This window comes from Trichosurus vulpecula, chromosome 1 (genome assembly GCF_011100635.1).
Source record: "Trichosurus vulpecula isolate mTriVul1 chromosome 1, mTriVul1.pri, whole genome shotgun sequence".
NCBI lineage: Eukaryota > Metazoa > Chordata > Mammalia > Diprotodontia > Phalangeridae > Trichosurus > Trichosurus vulpecula.
The window spans coordinates 75,666,484-75,692,116 of NC_050573.1; the positions used below are offsets into that span (position 1 = coordinate 75,666,484).

General features: G+C 45.9%; 1 protein-coding gene across 4 annotated transcripts in view; it reads right to left on the minus strand.

The window, feature by feature from the left end:
- The window catches only part of NFIX (nuclear factor I X), a 110,629-nt gene that overhangs the window by 51,427 nt on the left and 33,569 nt on the right, over positions 1 to 25,633 (minus strand). For all 4 annotated transcript variants that reach the window (XM_036755332.1, XM_036755338.1, XM_036755324.1 and 1 more), the window contains exon 2: positions 22,918 to 23,449. In XM_036755332.1, coding sequence (XP_036611227.1) covers positions 22,918 to 23,449 — 532 coding nt within the window. The remainder of the gene's footprint in view (positions 1 to 22,917; positions 23,450 to 25,633) is intronic.

Here is a 25,633-nt window from a genome sequence, read left to right on the forward strand (position 1 = left end):
GTTTGCTGGACCAGGCAGCTGCACCTGAACAGCGGGCAGCTGCACCCTCCTCTCTGCTTCCCGAGTAGCCAAAGCAAGAATCACATCTGGCTGCCTCTCGTGCACAAAGACGTAGACTCTGCTTCCTCCCCCATGCCTGGCACTGCTTCTGGTTCTACCTGAGCACCCAGTCTGTCCTGGCCCTCCTTTTAGGACACCTGGCAGCAGGCAGCCTGGCTGACTCACTTGCAGTCCTCTGGCCTCTGGCGAGGCTGGCATGGGGAGTTGGGCAGAGCCCCAAACACCTGGCAGTGCCGCCCTAGCCCCACCTTATGAGACTGGGTCTGTACCCAAGCCATAGAGCTACTCCTACTTCAAACTCCTGTTGCTTCTTCTTGCCCTTCACCCATTCCCCCTGCCCTGGGCCTTATTTTTTGCTTCAATCCATTAAGGTGAGGCGGTGAAGGGTAGAACCCTGAGGGCTATGCCCACTGAGCCATGAGCTCCCTGCACACTCCATGACTAACGACACTGAGTTTGTGACCATGTTCTTTTACTCCTGGGCCTCCTCCAACCCTGGAAGCTTATGTGCAGTTAGGTGATGGGCAGTTGAGCTGGTGAAGAGACATTCTTTCCAATGCATGAAGCAGCATCTGAAGATAGACTCAAGCAGTGATGAGAAAGAGGGTAGATGAAAGGGGCAGCTAGGTGGCACAGTGAGTAAAGCACCGGCCCTGGAGTCAGGAGCACCTGAGTTCAAATCCAGCCTCAGATACCTGACACACTTACTAGCTGTGTGACCTTGGGCAAGTCATTTAACCCCAATTGCCCTGCTCTCCCCCTCCAAAAAAAACAAACAAACACAAAAAAACAAGAGGGTAGATGAAAGATGATATGATTGAAGTCTGTGTAAATGTGAGCGACAGACACAGGGTAGGCACGCGCGCGCGCGCGCGCGCGAGCGAGCACACACACACACACTTATAAAGTCCAGGTGAACACCAGAACTAAGTTAGATACCTGAAAAGGGGCCATTTAAGATAAATAAAAAGGTACTCCTGCTTAACATGCTAGGGAACAGCCCTGTAGAACTCATTTCTCTGACAGGTAGTGCAGGCTGAAAATAGGAACAGCTTCAAGAAGAGGTGGGATAAACTAATGGACAACAGAACCATCCATAATGGGTTAGTGAAGGGTATCCTTTAGGGTTGTTTATGCATATCCTTAAATTTTGGAGTCTAATCTTGGAAAAGAAAACGTTTTCCCCAAATCCACTCTTTGATATCCTGAAGGGACCACAGGGCACACCTGGACAGACAATTCTACTGGGCTTAGGTCTGGATGGCAGCCCCTGCTCCCTCCCAGATGCCCCTGCCAAGGTCAGCCCTCCCCCCAAATAGCAGCGTGAAGATACTGGCCCTCCAAAAGACCAGGGACAGCTGCTAGGCCTCTGAGCTGCCCTTCTAATTTAAGTGCCCTCTTACTGGCCCTTTAAGAGCTTTAGCCTTGGTCTGCTTCTTAGCCCCCTCCTGTTTGGGGTTTAGAAGATAAAAATCTCTATTTGTGTGAGCAAGCAAGCCAGTATCCCAGGAGGAACAGATGATAAAGGAGAAGGAAACCTCGGGAATTCACATCATAAACACACTTACATGTGTACGCTTGCGTTCACCAGTTTCTGTCTGTCTCTCTCACACAAGCTTGAACACACACACTCACACACACAAGCATGTAAACATGTAAAGCACACTCAACAAGTCACAAAGTGTTACAGGAACATAAGTCCCACAACTCATTTACAGAAAATTTACAAAACAAAAAATCAACTCTCAATGTTTGACAGGTATCTCCTCCCATCTTGTCAGAAGCAATTCTTCCTGAACGGAGCTGTCAGTGATGAGCGGCACAAACCCCAGGAAGAGAAAAGGGGGAAAGTAAGAGGTGGGGAGGGAGAGAGAGAGAGGGAGAGGGAGAGAGAGAGAGAGAGAGAGAGAGAGAGAGAGAGAGAGAGAGAGAGAGAGAGAGAGGGAGAGAGAGGGAGAGAGAGAGAGAGAGAGAGAGAGAGAGAGAGGGAGAGAGAGGGAGAGAGAGCGAGAGAGAGAAAGAAGGTAAAATTATAAGGTTGGAGCTGTCAAGGCAAAAAAAAAAAAAGCAAGCAAGAAAGAAAGCAACTCCACTATTAGGTCTCCATGTGAAACCCTGAATTCATAGTAGCTGAAAATCTCAGGCTTTGTCTGGAGTAAACACAAAACATGAGCACTCAAGGGCTGGGGGAGAAGGTAGGAACTACAAATGGATAAAAATGCACATTCTCAAACTCTCACAAACATCCCACAATACAAGTGATATAGTGGAAAACATGCTGGTTCTGGAGCACAGAGGTCCTGGGTTCATATCTCATCTCTGAACCTTGAATGAGGCATTTAATGTCCCTAGGCTTCAGTTTCCTTATCTACAAAAATGAGAGTTGGACTGTATGGTCTCTGAGGCCCCTTCTGGCTCTAAATCTATGATCCTAAGTATATTTGATATCACACACCCAACCAAATACAGATATTCTGTAATACAGACACATAGAAGTCCACTTGCTCTGCTTACCATATCCCAAGGTACCCTCTATAACTGTGCCCTTCCCTCTAGGGGCAACTAGGGTTGTGTCAAAGCCAGAAACAAACCCCTGGGGGTTTGGGTAGGGGGCTGACACCAGTTCTATGTGGACCTTACACCTAATGTATAGTGGATAAAAACTTGTTGAACAAATGAATGATGGCAACTTCAAACCCAACCAGGACAGCTGAGCAGAAACCACTTTCCCAGGGAGCTCTGTTCTCTGTCCTATGATCTGCCTCTACGCTGCGACATTAAGATGGACAAAAGCATAACTGAGAAAAGATTTACAGTAGACCTGGGCTCAAAGAGAAATGAATGTGTGTTATGTGAACTTACCTGTAGATCAGGTTGTTTCCTGGGGTGGGGGGTGGCCTGGCACACAGTGATCAAGGTTCCCTCTTTCCTCCCCTCCCACTCAGGTTCCCTCCTTACCACATTGGATCCCCCAAATCCTCCCCTCCTTCAACAACCCCCCCAAAGCCCTGTAATCCTAGGCACTACTGAGTGGGAATGAAAGTTTTGGTTGGGGCAGAGAAGAGACAGCAGAGAAGTAACTGAGAAACTATCAGGGCAAGGGGCCTAAGGGGCTCAAAGGTCAGGCCAACTCTGTCTTCTGGGGTCAATCCCTGTCCTTAACTCCAACTTCCAAAGGCTATAGGAAGGAATTTTCCTGGGGAGGGGGAAAACAGGAAACAGGAACAGAAATGAAAGGCGTGTGAAACCCATGACTCCCACCATTCAGTCCCTATTACCTCAGTGACTAGCTCTACCAGAAACATTCAGAAAACCTACCTTATCGGGCACTGATTTGGCCTCTTGCACTGATTGGGGTAGTCTTTGGACCCAAGACCAAGGAATCTTTCAGTCTTTTTGTGCCCCTCTTTGCACCATTCCCTATACTTTCTTCTCTGTACCAGTATCCATATCACTAAAACCATTCTTCCCATTCTAACTTTGCATAGGTACAGAACCCCCTTAAGAAGGGAATGGCAGTCTCCTGAATGGGCATGTGCCATATATAAGCTTAGGACAAAATGGACCTCATGAGCACAGTCACTGGGCCCTGAACCTTTTTGCAAGTGTTGACTCATAGGGTCCTGGGCCACTCTTTGCCCTGGGCTTCCCAATTCTCCTGCTTGCTGACATTCTGCCCCTAGCCTCCAGAAGACATACCCCTGACATCCCAGAAGCCCTTGGCCCAGTTCCTCCATGTTCTTGAAAACAAGTCCTTCAGTCAGGAAAGAGTCCTATGCCTCTGCTCCCTTCAATGGTGCCTGCCTCCATTCCCTGTCGTGGCTCCACTCGGCTCAACTCCCGGGAGGGGCTGTTGTCCCTGTGCCACATCAAAACACAAGGCTTTTAATAGCAGCTTCCCGTGGGGCCGGGCTCCCCCCCGCCTCTCACTCAGCCCTACTCCTGATGGCAGAGACTCAGCGCCCTGTAATTACCGCAATTGTAATCTCTTTTACTAACAGGTAGATTAATAGCAAGGCAGGTTCACAAAGAGCCCAAGAAGGAAGCTGCTCGGCTGCTGAATAGGCTGGAGGGAACCTGACACATCACAGCATGCACGATCACAGACACACACACACACACACGCACGCACGCACGCACGCACGCGCGCGTGCGCGCGCACACTGTGGGATAATGGAAAGAATTGAATTAGAATTAATGAAACTTGGATTCTAGTCTTGACTCTGCCCCTAAGGAGCTGTGTGACCTTAGGCTAATCACTTCAAGTCTCTGTGCTTCAGATTCCTCATGTGTGAAACAAGTTTAGGCTAGAAGATTTCCCAGGTCTTTTCTGGCTCCAGAATTCTATAACAGACGCACTGACATTTGCACACTCTCATATTGACCCAAACACACTCTACTGATGCTGAAAGTCCCCAAAAGGGATCTTAAAGAACCCTATATACATTGTAGATACTAAATCCAATTTTTCATTGAAAAGACAGAACTAACCTAGACCTAGGAAACATGGAATGAACTAGATGCACTAGCCTGAGGTGCCCATACTGTCTCACCATACCCACTGGCATACCCTACCCTACTTGGAAGATGAAAAGTCAGAAAGACTCCCAGGTATAGGGCTGGATTTGCACCCAGGTCCTCTGCCTGGGTGCAAACCTTGGTTCTGCCACCGATGTAGTACCTAGATAACTTTGGGCAAATTTCTCCACGCTCAGTTTCCTGGTCTTTAAAATGGAGAGAGTTTGGACTAGAGTTCTTTGTTATGTTCCAGCTTTCCCTGTTTCACACTAGCCACAGGCTTCGCATTGGGCCTTGTCCTGGAAGGACTGGCACTGGATTTGGCATCACTGAATCTGGACTTAAATCCTCCCTCTGTCACTACTTCTGTCATCCTAAACAAGACTCTTCCTTTCTTCCTCTAGGAATCAGTTTCCGCATCTATATAGGGTTCGATTATGCAATCAATCAACCTGAATTCAACAACCTTTCAAGGCTTATCACAATTACTCCCCTTCACATACTATGTTTCAACCAAATGGCCTTTCTTGCTGTTTTTCTTGTGTGTCATTCTATATCCCACCTTCATGCCTTTGCCCAGACTGTACCTTATACCTAGAATGCCCTCCCTTTCCACCTCCTCCTGAGTTCCCTTCAAAGCTTTGCTTCAATGCTACCTCCTAGAGGAGGCCTTTGCCAATCCTCCTAGCCACTAGCAGAAAGCTATCTAGCATTTATTTTCTATATATTCCATGTATCCTCAATGTCTTCCCTCATAAAATGTAAACTGAGGGCAGGGAAATCTCATTTTCTGTCTTTGTATCCCTAGCACAGAATCTAGGCATATAGGGTTTAATAAATGTTTACTGATGACTGAGAGGATGGCAACCAGGAATATTGACTCTCCTAGGGCCCAGGAACAAAGCTGTGGTTAACTACAACCATAGTGGGCCAGACACACTTGAGAAAGTTGAGTACCCCCATAACAGCACATGCTACTCTTAGGTATACCATGTGTGACTGCACACACATGAACATACAACAGTGCTGCTTCATGTATATGATGTGGGCACAAAAGCAGCTAAGCACCCCTTGTTTATCCACATAGAACCTACGGGGTCTGGGTAGGTGGGGTCAGGAACTCTAGGTTACTCTGTGTCTCTTACGTAAGGGTGGTCTTTACCTATACTCATATCTAGGAGGAGAGAACTGGGGGAAGAGCAGGGTCTGGATCCTGATGGGTCTCTGTATTTATAATGACTGGCAGCCCAGGGAGAGGGGCTTTCTCCCTCCCTCCCTTCCCTAACCTCCCCCTGCCTACCATGGGGAAAATATGTGTGGCGTGTGGCCCAGACTCCTAGTAGCAGACCATGCAGCCCAGCAAAGCCTCAGGTGTTGGTGGCAGCTGTTTCCCCCCATTAGCTCTCGGGGGGCATGTGCTGGCCGCCACTGTGGGCTCACACCTCCAGCAGCAGCACTGGGGGAAAGGCTGCCATGAAGGAGCCACAGCCGGCACCTGCTTATGCCAGGCAGCTGTACCAGCCACTTCTGCAGCCGCAGGGCTCCCCCGACAGCCTTTGGCAAAGGGGGGGCACTGCCATGCCTGGCACACTGTGGCCACAAGGCCCTCTCCTCCTCAGAAAGCTAACAACGAAGGAGCAGGCTGTGAATATTTAAGATCAGGCCTTAGCCTCCAACTCCACACAGAATATTTATTATCTATTACTGGAATGTCTTTCCCAAATATGCATATGGGTTTGGAATCTATGTATGCTGAATATCTGGGTGGGTGTGTCCCTTGGTGGTTTTTACGGTTTTTACAGCGGGGGAAGGAATGTGCATATCTGTGATTATCTAGGGATGTGTTATAAATGAATAGAGGATAAATAAGAAAATGTATTTATCCTATGTCTGTTTATCAGGGGCTGGGAGTGTGTGTACATACGCAGAGCGTATCAATTATATCCACACTCTCCTCCCACAGTGAAATGTAGCAATTGTATGTGAATCATTGAATGTATATGAATGTAGGCATATGATCAGTGGGTTAATATAATGTTGTATGCACATGTATCTACTAGGGATGTGTGTGTGTGTGCATGTGCATACATGTGCATGATGAGTGGAAATGAGACATGGGTGTGTCTGTCACCAAACAGCCCTGATGAAACAACCTCACAAAGACAGCACTACCAGACAGGTGCCATCACAAAAACTAAGTTAGGCAGAAATGGTTCCTGCCCACCAGGAAGTAGCATACTAAAAGTAACAGAGAGTGAAGCCAACCTTGGTCCATGTAATACAATATTAAATATATGCTACATTTAATAAGGACAAGGTGCCTTTGGCCATAACAGAAATACATTCTGAATAAAAAGCTATCTTATTGTACTCTACCCGGGTTGCACTGTGACTTGGTGCCCGTGCTGCCCTTGCTGTGAGGCAGACACAGAGTTAGGGACAGTGGTCAAGCCTCCCCCTTCATTGGGCTGAGTATGATTCGATGCCTGGAAAGGAAGGTGGATTGTAAGAAGGGTAGCTGGCAGAAGGGTTATGAGAGAATAAGAAGTCACACGAACAAAGCAAATAAGACAAAAGATTTGGTGGTTTCTATTGTGAGTGAGGTAGAGAGAGCAGGTAGAAGACTGGATGAAGAAAAGAGAGAGGGATGATTAGAGGGACAATTGAAAGATGTGCCAGGCCGGATGCCTTTAGGTGCAAAGTTCAGGGCTCGAAGGAGAGTATGGGCAGCAACACAAATGAGCTGGTTTAAGTCTCCCAAGAGAGGTTATGTGTAACATATGCTAAAAATGTTCTAAAGCCATTGATAATTCATATATCTATAACTGAGTTCGGTAGACAGGGCTGGTAGAAATGTCCCAGCTAAAGGACAGCAACAAATCTCAGGCCCAGAAAAAAGAGATCATGGAAACACATGCCATGCATGGTAACCAGATCAGAGCCTCTCGAAAGACATGACACTCTTTTCTTCTCATCCCAAGACATTAGGACGAAGAAGAGAGGGAACTGTTTTTTTTTTTTGTTTTTAGTTTTTTTATTGATATTTTCTGTTTCCTACCTCACCATGGTACCAATGTTATTCTTCCCCCTTCCCTTTTCTTTGGGTCATCCCATATAACAAATAGCCTTTTTTTAAGAAAGGAAAAAAAGAGTCAGTACAACTGATCCATATATTGAGAAAGTCCAAAAACATGTGCAATGTGTAACACCTATGGACCTCCCACCTCCACGAAGGAGCAGGCTGGGTTGTCTTTGAAGAGAAGGAACCGTTTTCTGACAAAAGACAAGCAATTCCAATGGGGCACAATATTGTCCCTGCCAATGTGTGCCAGAGGGCATCTACCAGAGAAGGATGATCTAGTAACAGGAAAGATCCTGTGTAGGGATGAGTTCAGCATCCCTGTGGGATGGGTCTGTAAAAACACCTGGGATTGTGTGTGTGTGTGTGTGTGTGTGTGTGTGTGTGTGTGTGTGTGTGAGAGAGAGAGAGAGAGAGAGAGAGAGAGAGAGAGAGAGAGAGAGAGAGAAACAGACAGAGAGAGAGACAGAGAGAGAGACAGAGAGAGAGAACTTGTGCTCGCCTTCACAGGAAGCCTTCAAGGGTAGCTCCCATTCAGGAACAGCCATAGGGTGCAAGGCTTAGGCTGTCCAGGCTAAGGAGCAAAAGGCCCAATGACCTAAGAAGCATTACTCTAAACCAAGGCCTTCAGATAGATAAAGAGCCAAAAATCTGACTGTCCTTTCAATCTTCATCTCTCTTACCACCTACTTTCACTTACATAAAGAAAACACATTTTGGGGAACTGTTATTCCAACTTATTCCAACAAAGAACCAAATAGCTTATTTCTTACTGCCCACAACCCTCAGGGACCTGCCTGTCCTCAACCTTCCTAAATCCACTCAAATCAGGAGCTCAGCTCTCCTCACTTTTTCTTCTCATTCCTCAATCTCTCTTACCTTATATTTCTAAAACAAAACAAGGCCTCAAAGCTTCCTGAATTGAGAAGGATCAGCTCCTTCCTACCTGAATCCAGTAACAACTTTCCTTTCCCAGAAAGAACAAGAAACCTTGGCCTGATGGCCCCTGCTACAATACCAGCCAAGGGATCCTTGGTGACGGAACCCCTAATACACGGAAGCCCTGGACAGCACTTGACAGCAGGTGGCAGATTAGCAGCTTCTGCTGCAGGGAGAGGATATCTGTTGCTGTTTTTCCTGCAGGGAACAAGACATATAAAAGCCTTTCCATGCTGTGAGAAGCAAGAGCTGCTGGGATGGAAAGCCAAGCCTATCCAAGGAAAGGGGCAGTGAATAGGCCAACTAATGCACTCTGCCCACTGTCTGGGAACAAGGAACACCAAGGGTGATCCTGACAGAGCTCTTTGCTAAAGATAAGGATAGTTCAAGAAGAGGCCCTGCCAAGCCAGACCATTATTTGAGTAATTATATTAATGAATCTCTGGGTTGCAATATCTAATAGTAGACAGAGAGTCTCAGTACTGTCTTCCTCGGTCATCTCCCCACGTGGGGCCAGGTCACTCCTGCCTAGCAGCATCATACTAACAGACTAACTGGAGGTAACTTAAAAGAAATGGCTGATTTTGAAACTGTGCCCAGAGATCCATAAGCCGGTTCTACTTTATAAACCATGACACTATAAATAAAATGTCTTGCCCCATCCCCTGGGCCCAGAGCCTCTCACTTGGATACATCTCATGAGCTGGCTAATATCCCGAGGCTGTTGCTCCATTGAGCACTGGCCTTTTGTGTTTGAAGGTACAGCTGCTCTCTCCTTGGGACTGCTCTTGGCCTGGGCAGGCAGGGCCCTGCTGGAACTCCTCAGGTCCTACATCCCCAATCCATGCTCATTAGTGGTACCACTCCAGGACCCAGAATAAGAAGCCAGGCTAAACACACAAAATAGAATACCTATAGCTGTGCTGATGCCCTGGCTCTGGCCACCTTCTTAATCAAGGCAAATCCCTGCATTGTCAACCTGAACCTAGTCTTGAGGGCAGTGGTAATGCTGACCTCATCAGAGAGGCCATGCTTCACATCCCAAGGTCAAGCCCTTCATACCCTGGCAGCACCTTTTAGTTCATCAGGTGCATCCTTCTGCCTCTGTACCTACTGATTAAAAAAAAGCCTAAGCACGCATTGAAGGAGGGAAAACAAAGTGTTTCCTATATTATAGTGAAAAGTTTACTGAATACAACATGAAATAACAAAACCCTGTAATCTAAACAACTCACATAGCTTTGATTTCATCTATATAGAGAACTTCCCAGTGTGAAAACACTCTTCAATGATTTTGATCATCCACTTTTCTGTAACTTTATAGTCTTACAGAGTTGCCTGAGGGCATTGAGAGGTTAAGTGACTTACCCACATTGGGGTCACAAAGCCAGTATGTGTCAGAGGATGGATTTGAACCCAGGGCTTCCAAACTCCAAGCCTAGTACTCTAGCAATTATGACACAACCAAGCAATAGATTTTCAGTGAACAACTGCAAAAATTTCAAATCAATCAATAAAACAGTGACCCTACTGAGGGTGGGGGGTGTGGAGGGGAGAGGGTATAATCCTAACTATGGCAAGGAAAGGGTTGAATTTGGATTTTTCATGACAACTTTTTCTTGCTTCCTGCCCGGTCTGTCATGCCCTGTGCCAGCTGGGCCAAGGGCCCTATTCTCAGTAGCTGTCTGGGTTCTCCACATATTCCAGTAACTAGTGACTCTCCCTAGTGGCCCAATGGGAAGAGATACTCCAAAAGGCCAAGGAATAGAGGTTCAACTTTGATTTCTGAAGGTTCTTTGGTGAATTGTTAGTGAAAACAACAGGGAAAAAAAGAGCAATAAATATCCTGTCAAAAGCTACCCTGGTGGGGCCCATCCTCAACCAAGTCAAACTGTAGTTTGAAATCTGTTTCCACAGGGGATTCTACTCTTCTACTGAGCTGTTGCCCTTCTGTTAGAAGCAGCCCACAGCTTACTGTGCACCCAGATATCCAGGCAAAGGGATGCTCAGCCTTACTGACAGACCTATTCCAGCACTCACCTCTTCCTCCTCAGGGTTGACTTTATTTTAATCCTTCCCAACTGCATGAAAAATCTACATCCTCTCGGGGCCTCAGGAGATATTCGTAGTTACCTGTCATCTTACATGAATAATATTTCATACATTTGAAAAAAAAATAAATGTTAATTTCCTCCTCCACCTACTCTTCTATATGCTAAATTATCTTAGTTATTTTCCTCTTTCTTTCTTTCTGGACCCAATCTCCTAAGCTTTATTATTGTTTCCTCGACTCTCAGGGAGCACTACCTGAAGTCTATTCTACATTTTTCTTTCGGCTTAGAAACCAAAATGAGGCCAAGGACTTTAGAAGGGCCCAGTTTAAGTGGTGGGATTCCTCGTCTGAAAAAAGGGAACAGACACAGGAAAGTAGAAAGACCTGGGGGATGACGGGGACTGCCCAAGATTGCTGTCCTCGCCACAAGAAGAGAAGATAGCAGAGGACTTCCGCCCTGTCAGCTTATAGATCTTTGTGTGTAGGGGGTTCATCATTTCCTCACTTGGGTTTTTATCCATATACCCCTGGTCTTAAAGTCCTCTCTTCGCTTTGTCCCCCTTGGGAGCACACGGTTGCTAAGGAAACAATGATGTCATAAGAGATAGGTGGGGCCAAATATTCTCACCCTCCCTTCCCCCCTCCGCCTCCAAACGCAGTAAGGAGCCTGTTGACGTCACTCTTCAGAAATTTATAGCCCGGCTCAGGGAGGTATTTACATGATGGTTATGATGTGACCACATACCCAATGTGAGGAAGGCGTCTATACATAGACACACACACACACATATAATATCCCTACTGTCTGCATCTCCGGCTGAGCGTTATATAACGGGCATTATGTAATAACGCCCATTACACAATAATTATATACTAATGGTGATATAATCTGCAGGAATAATAAGGGTGTACTCCCAGAAGGCTACACCCGCCACAGTCCCCTGAAGATCGCCTCAGGGGAACCATCATGGTGCCGGCCGCCCAGTCTACAGGAATCACCAGGTGTCTGTCCCCTTCCCCCTGGGAGACCCGGTACCCAGAGCCCTGCGGAGCTTCTCTTTCTGCACTTCGGCTTGCCACAGGCTGGAGCTCCAGTTCCCGACCCCGACCCCTGCGGGCGGCTCTCCCACAGCCCCCCAGCTGGGCTGGAGCAGGAGCGCCGTCCCACCGCCCCCCCCCCCTTCCGTTAAGAGTTTTGCTGCCAAAAACAAAGAATTAGAATAAAATAAGCCCCAGAAGGCGAAGCATGGCAGTGGCTTTGGACTGGGTTTGGAGAGGGAAATGGGAGAAGGAGGAGCCGCTTCGGTGACCCTGCAAATCCCTAGTGGGAACGAAAGGATGGAGGATGGGAGGCGGGGGGCGGGGGCCGGGAGGGCAGCTCCGACGCCTTGGGTGGAAGCAAGGCAGGCTTCCAACCTCCTTCCCGCTGTACCGACTCTCCAGCCTCCTTCTATCAAGGGAAACCTTTGCCCTCCTGGGAAAGGTTGGGGAGCCTGGCTCTTCCGCCAGCTAAGCTGGAGCAACAAGAAACTGCCGAGCAGGCCACTTCTCGGCCAGCAATCCCGCCTCAGCCCCTGGGGAGGACTGGAGAACAGTGATGTTCCCAGCCCGCCTCTGTGTGGGGCTCGGGAGCTGGCCAGGCCCACCACGCCACCCTCCTCTGTCAGCCCAGCTGGCTCTGGGGCTCTGGCCCTCTTGCCTGCAGGCCTACCCGGGCTTTTAATAATTCCGTATCCAAGCCAGTCCCAGAGTACCTCTAGCAGAAAAAGGCTGAAATTGGGGGGAAGGGGGGGCAGGCGCTCCATAGGCTGGGTCCAAACATTTAAATAATGAATATCTAGGCTAAGGCCTAAGACGACTGATCTGGGATGATCTTTCATGTCCCTTCCGCCTCTAAATTTTATGATCCCGTGATCCTAGCTCCCCACATAGCTCTGTATGCATATCTACCACACAAGTAATGCCTACAAAAGGCAAAGGAGCCTGGGATCTGCCTGACTATTGCTGCTGGATGCCTAGACTCACGCCTCACCCCCAGCAAGTGCCCCAGGACAGACAACGGCCACCTCTGCAAAGCAGGAACTTGCTGGCAGGAGAATGCAGAGCTGGGAGATAGGCATGTTATTCCAGTCTGCAAAAGGCTCCTTGGGGAAGGCTCCCCAGAGAGAGAAAGGGAGGGGAGAATTGAACCAGACACCACAGGTCTCATCCTTTGCAGCTATATTCCCTTGTTCCAGTAGGTCAAAAGGGGGCTAGAAATATAGCTGGAGCAAAAGATGGAAATTCATTTTACTTTAAATACTTCCACTTCCTTGGAGAGACCTGCCCCCTGCTCCCAGAGACCAAGTTCCATCAGACAGAGTCAATACATGGGGCTTGGTACCCTCTCCCCAACGTTAAATGAGAAGAGAAGGGATTTCAAGAAAAAAGGACAATGGTGAACCAAGAAGGGAAAGAATCTCAAATGCAGTCTGATCAACTAAAATAATTATCTTCATATTTACTTTAAAGTGAAATTCCAAGCTAACTTTCAGCATAGCAGCTTGGGTGTAGTGCCAGCCAGCTCTGGCCAGGCTCCTCTCGATATTTCAGGTGTTGGTACACTAAGAAGCTGGGGTCCCACACACCGGAAGGCCTCACCTACATTCTGGGTCTGGATCAGTACTTCCCCCCTGCCAAGAACTAGCTATGCTCCTACTCGACTGGGCCTGTCAGTGGAGAGGCATCACACAGTGCCTGTTGGATATCTCTCTCTGTATACCCCATGTGCTTGGCAGAGGGGGGAGCTCTAGAGCTGAGTGTCGGCCCAGGCTGGGAGAGAGGGACTGAGGGCAAGGGTGGGCCCTGGCTTCCAACCTGAAGTTCAACTTGGATTTGTTGGGAATAGATGCTTCCCATGTTGGGAGCCATCACAGCTGTCTTGTCTAGTAGCTTTTTTCAAGTTGGCAGGACCAGGGAAGTTCACTATACTACCCCGATGATGCTAGTGGGAAAAGTCTGGGGTTTGTGTCAGGAGACCAAGATTTCAGTCCAAACTCTGCCATGAATTTGCTGTGTGACCTGAGTTACATGATCTCTCTAGGCCTCGGGTTCTTCAACTCTACTATGAGAGAGGGATAATACTCGCCCTGCCTACTTCACAGGACTAACTTGAGGAGAAAATGAGGTAAGAGATATGAGTGGTTTCAAAGGGCTTAGCCACCTAGTGAAGCTCTATAGCAGACATTTCAACATCCTTGCCACCCTCCGATCTCCCTCACCCTACAGCAGAAGAGGAAAGAGTTTTCTTCCCTTACCATGCTTGAGTCTGCCTCTACCAAATCACCTGTGATGCACCGAGGGGTTATTCCTTTTCTTACCAATTTGGTAGTAATTTTATTCATTTACAATGTGAAATCATTTCTGAACCTGGCAGTTGAAATCAACCCCAAATTTTACTTAACTAAAAAGAAATTTGGGTTTACCAACTTGCTATGGATGTAGATGGGTCGGTACACCTGATTATGTACTAGAATGCTTCTGTTAATACGAATGCCCTTTGAGTAAATTATATGAGAGCTTGCTCAACACATAGGAAATAAGCTGGAGTATTGGTTCTAATAATGTTATGTTAGCCCAAGGTTGTCAAGCCTGGCATTACCCAATACACCTTAAAAATCAAGGCCCAGAGTGATTTCCACCAGAAACCATAATGTAAATTGAGTTGATTCAATCATAGGGGCAGGGAAAAGAGGGAAGCCTACTCAAAACCCCTATTGAGATCAGGCCCTGCCACCACTTAGAAAAACAGAGTACTCCTCTGACAAAAGCAATGCAAAATTTCCAAAGGAAAGGGCCTGGAAATATTTGGTTAAAAGAGCAAATTCAACTCTACCGACAGTATAATAACAACGGGCTTGTTTCTCAACCACTCCTCCAACAATGACTGTGGCCACCTGTGTGATCTTAAAGAAGTCATTTAACCTCGGGCTTCCATTTCTTCATCTGTAAAATGAAGGAGAGGGGAGGGGCTGGATGAGATAGCCTCTAAAAATCTCTTCTAGTTCTTAATCCTATGATCCTGTGATCTTTAATCATCTTTGCCAACTTAGAGGGCATAAGGTATAATCTCAGAGTTGTTTTAAATTATAAATCTCTTATTAGTGATTTGGATTATTTCACGCAGTTGCTAATGGCTTGCGTTTCTTCTTTTCAGAACATTGTTTATATCTTTTGACCACTTATCAGAGTATGGCTCTTAGCCATAAATTTATATCAGTTCTCTATGAATCTTGGCTATCAGACTTTTATCAGAGATATTTGATGTAAAGATTTTTCCCAGGCAAAGGTTTCTCTTCTTAATCTAGTTACGTTGGTTTTGTTAATGCAAAAGCTTTTTAATTTTTGCAATCAAAATGGTTTATCTTTTTATAATCATCTTTATCCCTTGTTTACTTATGAATTCTTCCCCAGCTAAAATTTTGAAAGGTAACTCCTTTTGTATTCAACTGATTTTTTAAACGACCTGAGCTCTCGTATGTAGGTCACAGATCCATTTGAAGCTTTCTGCGGTATGAGATGTAAGGTGTCTTTCTAAAGTATTTTCTGCCATACCACTTTCCAGTTTCCCCAAGCAGTTATTATTGAAAAGTGTCTTCCTGAGCAGTTTGAGCTCTTCAGTTTATTGAATAATGCTAAGGTTCTATGTCTTCCTCATCAAATGGTCGAAGATGATGAAAGATGGAAACAATATTAGAAGAACTGTAGGGAAATAGGCACAATGATACTCCCCTGGTGAAGCTAGGAATTAGTACAACTGTTGTGGAAAACAACTTGGGTATGGAAGAAAAATCATGGCTATCCCATTGGGCATCTAATAGCTGATATTTGTGTAATACTTTAAAGTTTGCAAAATGTCATGTATACTATCCTGTTTGAACCTCCTAGCAACCTTGTGAGGTATGTACTTCAGGTGTGATTATACCTATTTTACAGGTTCAGAAAGGAAGCCTCAGACAGGTTAAGTGAATAACCCATGGCCATAAAATGTTGAAGGGAATATCTGAACCCAGGCTTTCCTATTTCCCAGGCCGGCATTCTATCCACTACACCACATTGACTTTCCCACCACAAGCAGGTCAATGACAAAAAAGAAAGGTATATATAACAAATATAACAAAATATTTATATCAACACTGTTATTTGTGGTTGCAAAAAAACCCCACTCAAAATCAAGGAGGGGCCCATAAGTTAGGGACAGTTAAACAAACTGTGGCATATGATTATAATAAAATATTATAATTCTGTAAGGAATGATAAATATGAGAAATTCAGAGAAACATGGAAAGACTTCTATAAAGTGATACAAAATGAAAAGAGTAGCACCAAAAGAACAATATACAAAATGATTCTAATAAAATAAAACAATGCTAAAATACTGTTGAACTCAGATTAATTGTAATGACCAATCTTGGTCCCAGAGAAAAGAGGAGGAAACTTACCTCCCTCTTCTCGGTAGAGAGGTAGGAGACCATGCATGTGGAATGATGCATGTACAGTTACTGTCAGACGCAGGTTCTTTGGTGGTTGGGTTTTGCTCAATTTTTTCTTTGTTACAAGGGAGGATTCAGTGGGGGGAGTACATTGGAAAATGATTCTAATGTTAAAAAAAGCACAAATAAAAGTTATTAATTGGGAAAATTAAATTAAAGTTTAAAAAAAAAAGAAGCCCAGAGAAAAGGCCACAGATTGGTGGAATGGAGTAAAGCCAGGTTCAGTAAAGTCCCCCACCCCATGCTCCAAACATTCTCTCTGCCTACTGGAACCCCCTTCTTGCCTAGCTAGTTCCACAGCTTCAATGTCCTTAAGATGGCGACAGCGGCCTACGGGGCTGGGCATTTGTCATAATGATTTCCATGGTGCCCTCAGTGCCAAGAAAACTAGTCTTCAGAAATGCCAGCATCTAAATTTACCCATCTCTCAGCCCCCCAGCCTCCCCCTCCCATCTGCCAATGAGGCCCTGCTAAACCCCCTCCCCCCCCAACCAATATATTCTCCCTGCTGTTGATGCCCATAGTGACCCACCCCAAAATTAAGGTCTTATGATATATGTACCTACATATTTGTCTGTGTATCCTAGTATATCCCTTATTTCTGTATCAGGACATGTGCCCGAATATGCTATAATGTTCACATAGGTATTTATTCTCATTCAACCCCTCCTTTCTCACTTCAGGCATAGATACCTTAACCAATATAGTTCAACATTGGATGCAGGATAGATTAGACTAGATTAGGCACTGAGAATTTCTGAGAAAGGCCCGAGCCTAACTGACCTTCCCCCTGTTGCTCCTAACTTATTCAACTTATACCCCTATAGTTACAGTAACAACCAAACATATATTACAAGAAATTATCCTGAACTATCCTGTTCTAAACAGCTCCTCTCTAAGGGTACAGATAGTCAGAGGGCAGAGGTCTCTGGAGCCAGGTATTCAATCTCCTCCCTCTCTATCGCCAAATGGTGGTAAGGGTCTAGCCAAGCTCCGAGTCCAGTTCTCACCACGGTCAGATCCCTTAACAGCAAAGGCTCCATCCTTCCTAAATCCATCTCTACCGTCCCTTACACTGGGGCAGTTCCACCTCCTGCCCTCCCCAGAAAGTTGTTGATCTTTCTCCTACCCCCAACTCTGGACTGAGGTTCCAAGGAGCCAAGTCCTCTGGGAATGAAGCAAGCAACCCAAATAAAAAAATTTTTAAACCCAGAAGCTCTTTCTCCATTCCCCCTCCCCCTTCCCCTGGCAAATGAAAACAAACAACAAATCAAAGAGGCCTTTTGTGTGAGCACCGGGCTGACACGGCTGGGGCCTTTGAAAAGACCTCTGAATTGGACACTAAAGGATAAAATAACTGAAGCGTGGCAGGTCCTGAGACAGAGAGGAGAGGAGAGGGAGAAAGAGAGAACCACCTCCCCTGGGCAGAGAGGGCAGCCGAGTGTTACCCTCTCTGCCCAGCTGCTCCAGGACACCTGAGTGGGGACAGGGAAAAATGATACTTCCCTCTCATATCTATTCTTGCCAATTCCCTTTTCCTCTTCACCCCAGGTTTCTCCATCCCTGGAGTATGGCCTTGAAGGAGGCCCCAAATCCCCCAGTTCTTAGGCCTTGGACTCCTAAAGGAACATTAATATACTTCATAAAAAACCCCACTGGGACCCTTTCTCATCTTAAAAATGTTTTAATAATATAGGGGCAGAGGGCCACAAGAGATGCCAAGGAAATGGAATCTGCACAGTATTATGGAAGGCAAACTAGATTTAGAGTCAAAAGACCTAGTTTTGAATCTTGGCTTACCATGACTGGGCAATGTAACCTCTGTGAGCCTCAACTTCCTCATCTGTAAAGTAAGGGGCTTAAAAGAAATGATTCTAAATCAGGTCCTTCTCCCGCTCTAAATTCTCTGTCCCTACAAGCTCACACACTGGTGAGGTGTCCAAAAGCGTATCTTCTTGCGGCAATGTGGGATAGTGCTAGACCCTGGGTCAGAAGGCCAACCAGTGGATTGCCATTATCTCCAGCAAAAGCGGTCCTCTCTCCCTGCTTTGTCATGCTCACCACATACCTTACCCGACCAAACCAAGATTGGGATGTTTTCTTTTTGCTCTTGTCTCCAATTCAACTTGAGAAACAGAAACTTCAAACAAATTAGCTATCTACCACAGGGAGAAAAGGTAGGTAGCCCCAGGGACAAAGTATAATGCAGCAGGTAAGCAGGACACCAGGATGAGAGGCAACAAGGGAAAAAAAAGCCATAATTAGGGTGAAGCCGAGTCTGGCTTTTCTTCCTAGTTTGTTTTTCCCTGGGGAAATCTCACTATAGGAAAGATCAAACTTTAGACTCCAGGAGCCCAGTTCTGAACCCCAGCTCTATCGCCTACAAGCTGTATAAACATGAGTAGGTCATTTAATCTGAATCTCAGTCTCCCCATCCATAAAATGTGAATAACACTTTCCTTACTTAATTCACAGGTCTTTTAAAAGAAAAGTGCTCTGTAAATGGTAACACGCTATATGAATATAGCTGCTTTTATTTTTATTACCTACCACCCACTGCTGAGATCATCTGTGTCCCCTATGCACCTGTACCCAATGATCCTTCCATATTGCCACCTGGTGATGGGCACCTCCTTGAGGTAGCTCCCATTGCCAACCCTCACACAAGATGGAACTACCTCAGACAATACATACAAATGTCATTTCATGGAGTGGCAAAGTCAGGTGGCAGGTGGCAAAGACACATATCTGTTTCTCTTGGGAATAAATTGTGAGGAAGGCAGGGAAAATGAGACTCCCACAATGGGTGTCCCCTCTTGCTTCACCTTTTACTGGGAATCCCTGAAGCAGCATGAGGCAGACCTGGGGCAAGCAGAAAGTCCTGGCTTAAGAATATTAGAAACTCAGGGGGAGCAGCAAAGCCAACAGACCAGGAAAGGGGACGTCCACTTGACTTTCCCCAAAAGAACCCCTTGAATGAGTAGGGCAGCAGAGTTCTCACCAGCCCCTAAGCAAAACCTGAGAGCAAAGCTGCAGCCTCCGGAGGGAAAGGGAAAGAAAGAAGGCTCTTGTGCCAGTTTACCTGCCTAGATCCTGGACAAAGTTCACCTGGTGTCCAAGGTAAAATGGGCATGTGGTTACCTGCAAGGTGAGGGGCAGGCACCTGAGGTAAGTGATGTTACATCTATCACTCGAGACTTTTCACTCCAGTATTTTATATTCCCAAGGCTGCCACCCTATGTAGGTTGCAAGACTGGCAGGGGATAGGAGTGGGGTGGGAAATCATATAGCACAGCTTCTGGTCATTGATACGTGTCTCATATTTTCAGTTTGCTTCTGCCTTTCTAAAGACCAGTTTCCATGGCAAGGAAGGCTTGATGTTTCCCACCTACATCTTAGAATCCCCCATTGGAGCTTGGGACAGTAGCTTCAGTACCATGTCTCTACCCAGAGAAAATGGATTGATTTTGGCCTTGTCCCTCACCTGATCTATCACTCCAGACCTTTTCTTCTCACAGCAGGAAACTCCTATACCTCCCCAAATCAATAGGCTTCTTTCACATCAAGAAAGAATGTTCTCCTTCTTTGCTTGAGAATGAAGATTTGGGGAACAAACCGTCATTCTAATACCATACTTTCAAAGTGGAAGGAGGCTCCTCACACCATTGTCGTCAGGCCAACCGTTTTCTTAAGCTTCATCTAACTGATGGTCTAAATGCACTACTAGAGCCCGACCACCTTGGCAAATGACACAATATCCCTTCGAACTCACCTTTATACTACCCCAAATGAAATCGGCTTATTTTGGGACATGGTACTGCATTTACAGATGAAAAATCAAATTTCTCTTTCTTAAGCCCAAAACAATTTCCCCAGTGACCACCATTTTATAGTTGGAGAGTGTTGGAAAGACTAGTGGAGGAGATAGGGGAGCATAGAGAAGACAATCTATAGCCCTTCCCAAACTGTCATTGTTCAGGACTGGGCACAAGCTGCCAAACCATCCAACGTGTTAAGAGAAGAGGGTGATAACTCAGCTCAATGAGTGAGCAAATGAAGAAGAGTTCTAGTTGGATCAGACCAGAAAGGCATATACACTGCTACTACAATCCACCTCCCAACTACCTTTCTCCTAAAAGAAAAAAAAAGAATCCGGCTGGTGGCCCAATTTGCCCTACGTATACCCTGAATTCCCCAAAATTCTTCCAGCCAATATACCACTCAGCTCAGCCAAAGACCTGAGCTACTATTCAAATAATTCAGACAAAAAAATTCTACTTTCATCTATTTGGATTATTTAGGGTTTGAGGGCCTAAATGATTTGATGAACTGCCTTATTTTATTTTATTTTATTTTATTACTGCGGAGACTCAGCTTTAGCAGACTCTGCCTTGAGTGAGTAGAACACAGTGAGAACTATGTGATTTGACAGCACCACTGAGTTCCTTAGGTCAGCAGGTCATCACCCCTTTCCCCCAGAAGCCTAGTTAATTTAGGAGCCAGAGATGTGACAGTGAAATGGTCTCTTGTGACATTTGCTTCATCTCAATTCTGCTATGTGTTGATGGAAGTCAAGAATGTGGCCTAAAATGTGAAGAAACAGGACTGATTCAGCTGTAAGGATTCAAGTGGAAAGCTGGATAAGGCTGGGTCAAGGTATATCACGACTAAAATTTTAAGTCTTCCTTTGTCTCCATCTCTTAGGTGCCCAACCCTACTCCTAACCTGCAGATGCAGGTTAACCTGGGGTCAAGACTGCCCCACTGGCTCAGCTAATGGAATGATAAAGTTCCAAGTCTTCCCTGTGTCCCTTCAAATCAAAAATAAATAAAAAGGCTTTCTGTCTCAGTCAGCAGGCATGAGAATGGAGAACTAACCTTTTCGTGGGTTGTTGTTGTGGTAGTTTTATCTTTAAAAAAAAAAGAAGTCTCCTGATTTAATAGTTCACTCTCTCTTTGCCAGCAATGGTTATATTCACCTAGCGCCAACAGGGCCAGTCATGGACCTAGAGAGGAGCAAGGAGGCAGTGCCCAGCGGCAGTGCCCACGGCCACCCTGCTAAGAAAACTGCTTTTCTAGATACGAAAAAGCAGATGAAAGAGGAGGTCGAAAATAATTCCTTTTTTTCCCAAAGCTTTCTTCCAACATAAAACTAAGCATATGAACCTCTGTTGAGTTCCCATAAAACCAAGACTGAGGGTGCCTGAAATTTTATTTGTATATGGATACCCTCCTCAACTCCTCAAATAGAATGTTAATAGCAGTAGTTTTCCCTCTTTTTTTCCTGTTTCTTAAATGAAAAGGGGACACACACACACACACACACACACCCTGAGACATAGAAAAGAACATGTGAAACAGTCCATTAAGTTGAGCTACATCCTCGTATGATCGCCTAAGCAGAGAAAGGAAGAACTGAGATGAGAAAGAGAAAGCTAGAATACAGGAAAAGGGAGGGAAAAAAAAACCAAGAAAAAGGTTTGGTAGCCCTCTCATTACAAGTTGGTTGGGCATAATGTAAACACACTTCTGCTTTGCTTAATCACAGAGTGCCGGCTCGTTTGGGTTTCAAAGGCGGCAGTAAATTGGGCGTAGCTGAGTGGAGGCTAAAAATTAACCAGCCATCTCTGTTTCAATTTGTAAGAAAACAAAAGCAGAAAGAAATTATAAAAGGGACAGGAGGAAAAAATAGAAAGGGAATTAAAACCCCCAAACTCCAAAAGCAGAGTAAAAAGAAGAGAGGAGAAAAAGGTAGTAAGAAAATCTTTAAGGAGCGAAGATCTTTAAAAATAAAAATAAAAAGATTTTCCAGGGAGGGGGGATATTCTCTGCCAAAGAGAGTGGCATGATAAATATACCATTGTAAAAACTGCCATGCCACTACTATGCCACACAAGTGTGCCGACTTTTATTTATCTACTGTGCATTAAGTGTATACAGAGTACACAGATGTGACCCGTTTAGTCCCCAAAAAAAACAGAGTAAGGAGTCAGAGCTTTGGACAGTGAAAGCAGAGTCTTCCGAGTTTGTTTGTTGTTTTGGTTTGGTTTTTTCCCCTTAGCTTTCTCAGTGAAATCACTGCACAATTCTTCTCTAGCAACCGCTAGGCCTAGCCAAAACAACTCCCTTTCTATCCCTACCCAATTCATCTTCACCCTGAGTGTCTAAAGCAGGGTACCTTAGTGTTGGATATATTCTTTCATTTTTATTGACTCACAGAAGGGAGAGTTCAGCCTGATATCCATAGAGCATCCCAGTTTCATTTCCCGTTGACATTAGCACTGCCCAGTACCATGCCAAAACCACGTTCAACAACAACCTAAGGGGTAGCCCTGTGGTGCCCCAACACCTCTTCATTTTAATTTTAAAATATAACAACAAATTCTGGATTCTCCTCTGTCTCAATCTCTCACCAATACAGGACAAATCCTGGGACATTCCAGTCCCAAACCAGAGAGCCATGAAGCTTTTTTGGAGCAAGATACTCCTTTAAAAAGATGGAGACATAAAATACGGAATGTGGTAAGGGCACCTTACAGAGGAAGAATAAAGAGGAAGAGAAGGAAAAAAAGGGAAAAGAAAAAGTGAACCCCAGGAATAGTGCAGGCCCCTGCTGGAGTGCCCACTGAGGCCTACTGCAATTTGATCTTTTTTTAAATAATAAGACAAATAGGAAAAGGGTCTAAATCCAAGTAAATAAAATAAAATGAAATGAAAACAGTGTTCAGAATGACCTACCAGGAGTGTGGACAAAGTAAGCCAGGTAAAGATCCAGTTCTTTGATTGTGACTCCAATGTGGTGAGGCTGGACACACAGGCCGGGGTTGGAGCACTGGGGTGACTTGTAGAGCCGCTCCCCATCAGTACTTTCCAGGGGGATCCCCTTAAACAAAATCACCATGACCAGGTCGAGCCGCCACACCTTGTCGGCCTGGCGCAGGCAGTCAATCCGGCGGATCTTGCCCTTCTGGTCAGGGTTGGAGAGGACACAGCAGGGGGCCTTCTTGCCGGTGATGGTCAGCACAAAGTCCTCACGGAACTCGGGCCGGATGTCCTTGCGCAGCTTGGCCAGGAGCCGGGACGCCCACTTCTGCTTGATCTCGGGCTTCTCCCCCAGCAGCTCATCCTTCACTGCCCGCTCCTCGTCCTTCGACATGCGCTTCTCATGTTTCTTGAAGTACTTGCGCTTCCGCGCCTGCAGATTGAACCAGGTGTAGGAGAAGGCACGGACATGAGGCAGCAAGGCCTCGATGAACGGGTGGAATTCATCCTGCAGGCGGCAAGACGGGAGCATGCGGGGCGAGGTGGGGAGCCGGCAGGAAGGGAGGGAGGGGAAGATGGGGAGGAAAAAAAGAAGAGGAAAAGAGAACAAAAAGTGTTAGAAGAGGGATGCTGCAAGGAAATAGACTCCCTCCTCCCCCCAATTTTTTTTTTCCTTCTAGTCACCCTAGGAAACTAGGGTTAGCCAGCTTAGCCAGGCACTTGCTTCCATCTCACGCCCAGCAACCAAAGGAGAGAGAGCCACTGAGTGCCTATACACACACATATTCTCTCTCTCTCTCTCTCTCTCTCTCTCTCTCTCTCTCTCTCTTTCTCACACACACACACACACACACACACACACACACTCCCCAGACACACACCCATATACAATATCTCGGTTCACACACACAAGCAGCTGATATCCCCATTGCGCTCTGTTGCGCCCATGCAATATCCATGTTATATTGCAGGGAGGATCTTGTATTATCTCATGGAGGTACAGTATCTATACACATATGTCTGCACACTCATGCACAAGGACTCATGCATGCAGAAACCCCCATGAGCCCAGATACTATTCAATTTTGGCAACCCCCAAAAAAAGAAAATGACACCCACAAGAGGGAGATTTGGATCCCCACCCCCAGGTGCTTTTTCATTTTCTTCCTTCCAGATCAGTTTCAACATCTACCCTAGAATTTCTATTAATCAAATATAAATCTTACCTATGTAAGCATGACATTATTAACAACATCAATATTAATGCTAATCATAGTAATAATAAACGAGACATTTATTATTTGGATAAACAAATAAACAAGGTGGCTCGCCTTGGTCACATCAGGGTTAAAAGCTACTGGGTCCTTTTCCACCCCCTTCTCTAGCTTCCCACTGACCCCTTTACCCTCTTTTCTCTACTCGGTCAGGTGTAAAGAGGAATAAGATTTCATTTTTTTGATTTGGGGGTTAAATAATATTTGACTCCTTTTTGCTAAATACAAAATCTGGAAAAAATAAATAATTACCATTCCTCCGAAGCATCCCGGCAAAGCCCAACACCAGATTCTGAAATTCTGGACTCAACAGAGTTGTGAGTTGGGGGTGGGGGTGGGGGGTGTGGAAAGGAGGGAGTGGGAGGAGGAGGAGAAAGGATAGGATGAAGGTAAAATTTTTAAAAAAGGAAGGGGGTGTTATTGGTTTTCTACAGAAGGGGGGCAGGGCTTGGTTGGATTCTCAGATTTCCCCCCCCCATTTCCCCCTTAACCCTTCATGCACATGGGGGGGATTATTTTTTTTTCCTTTGGAAAGAAGAGAAAGGAAAGAAAGAAAGGTCAGAGATGGCAGGCAGTGAGAAAGCCCGTTGCCACACACGCCAGGTAAACAAAAGCCAACAATTTTTTTTTCAATTTCCCCTCCTGTGCATCCCTCCAATTAAAAAAAAAAAGATATATGCTGAAAGAAAAACCCAAATCCAGCTCCCCACCCCTATCCCTACCCCCACACACCCCCCCACACACACGCACACCCCCCGCCAAAAACCCAGGAGAGAAAAAGCAGCAGCTGAAGAAAAAGGCTTTCGGCTTTGGCAACGGCACAGGGATGTAAACTTAGATCTGCCTCTCTCTCCGCCTGTTTGGAGGAAAAGGGGGAGATCGCAGATTCCCGGGGAAAAGGACGAGTTCTGACCGGCTGCAGACCGTCGCTGGCAGAGGCGCGTGAGAGAGAGAGAGAGAGAGAGAGAGAGAGAGAGAGAGAGGAGAGTGTGCTGTGGTTTTTTTTTTTTTTTTTGCTTCTTTTCTCTCTCAAACTCCCTCTCTCTCCTTTCATGCTCAATCCCCATCCATTTGCTTGTGCCAAAGCCAGAAAAAAAGGGGGGGAAGAGAGAGAAAGAGAGAGAGAGAAGGATCCACCTATTTGGCAAAGAGACATCTACTGAACAGCCAATGGCTGCATCAAAGGGGAGGAGGGAAAGGAGGAGAGCCTGGGAGGGTGGGGAGGGACCGGGCGGTTAGAGACCGAAAACAATTTGCCAAATCGACAAGTTCATATCTAATGAACAAGCAAAGTCCAGCAGTTATGAATTTTTTATTCCATGCTCCCACTCTGGCAGATTTGGCAGCAACGACACAGCAAATTTAAGTGGGGGGGGGGGGAGGGAGGCGAGAGGCGGCTGCGGAAATTATATTTTTTA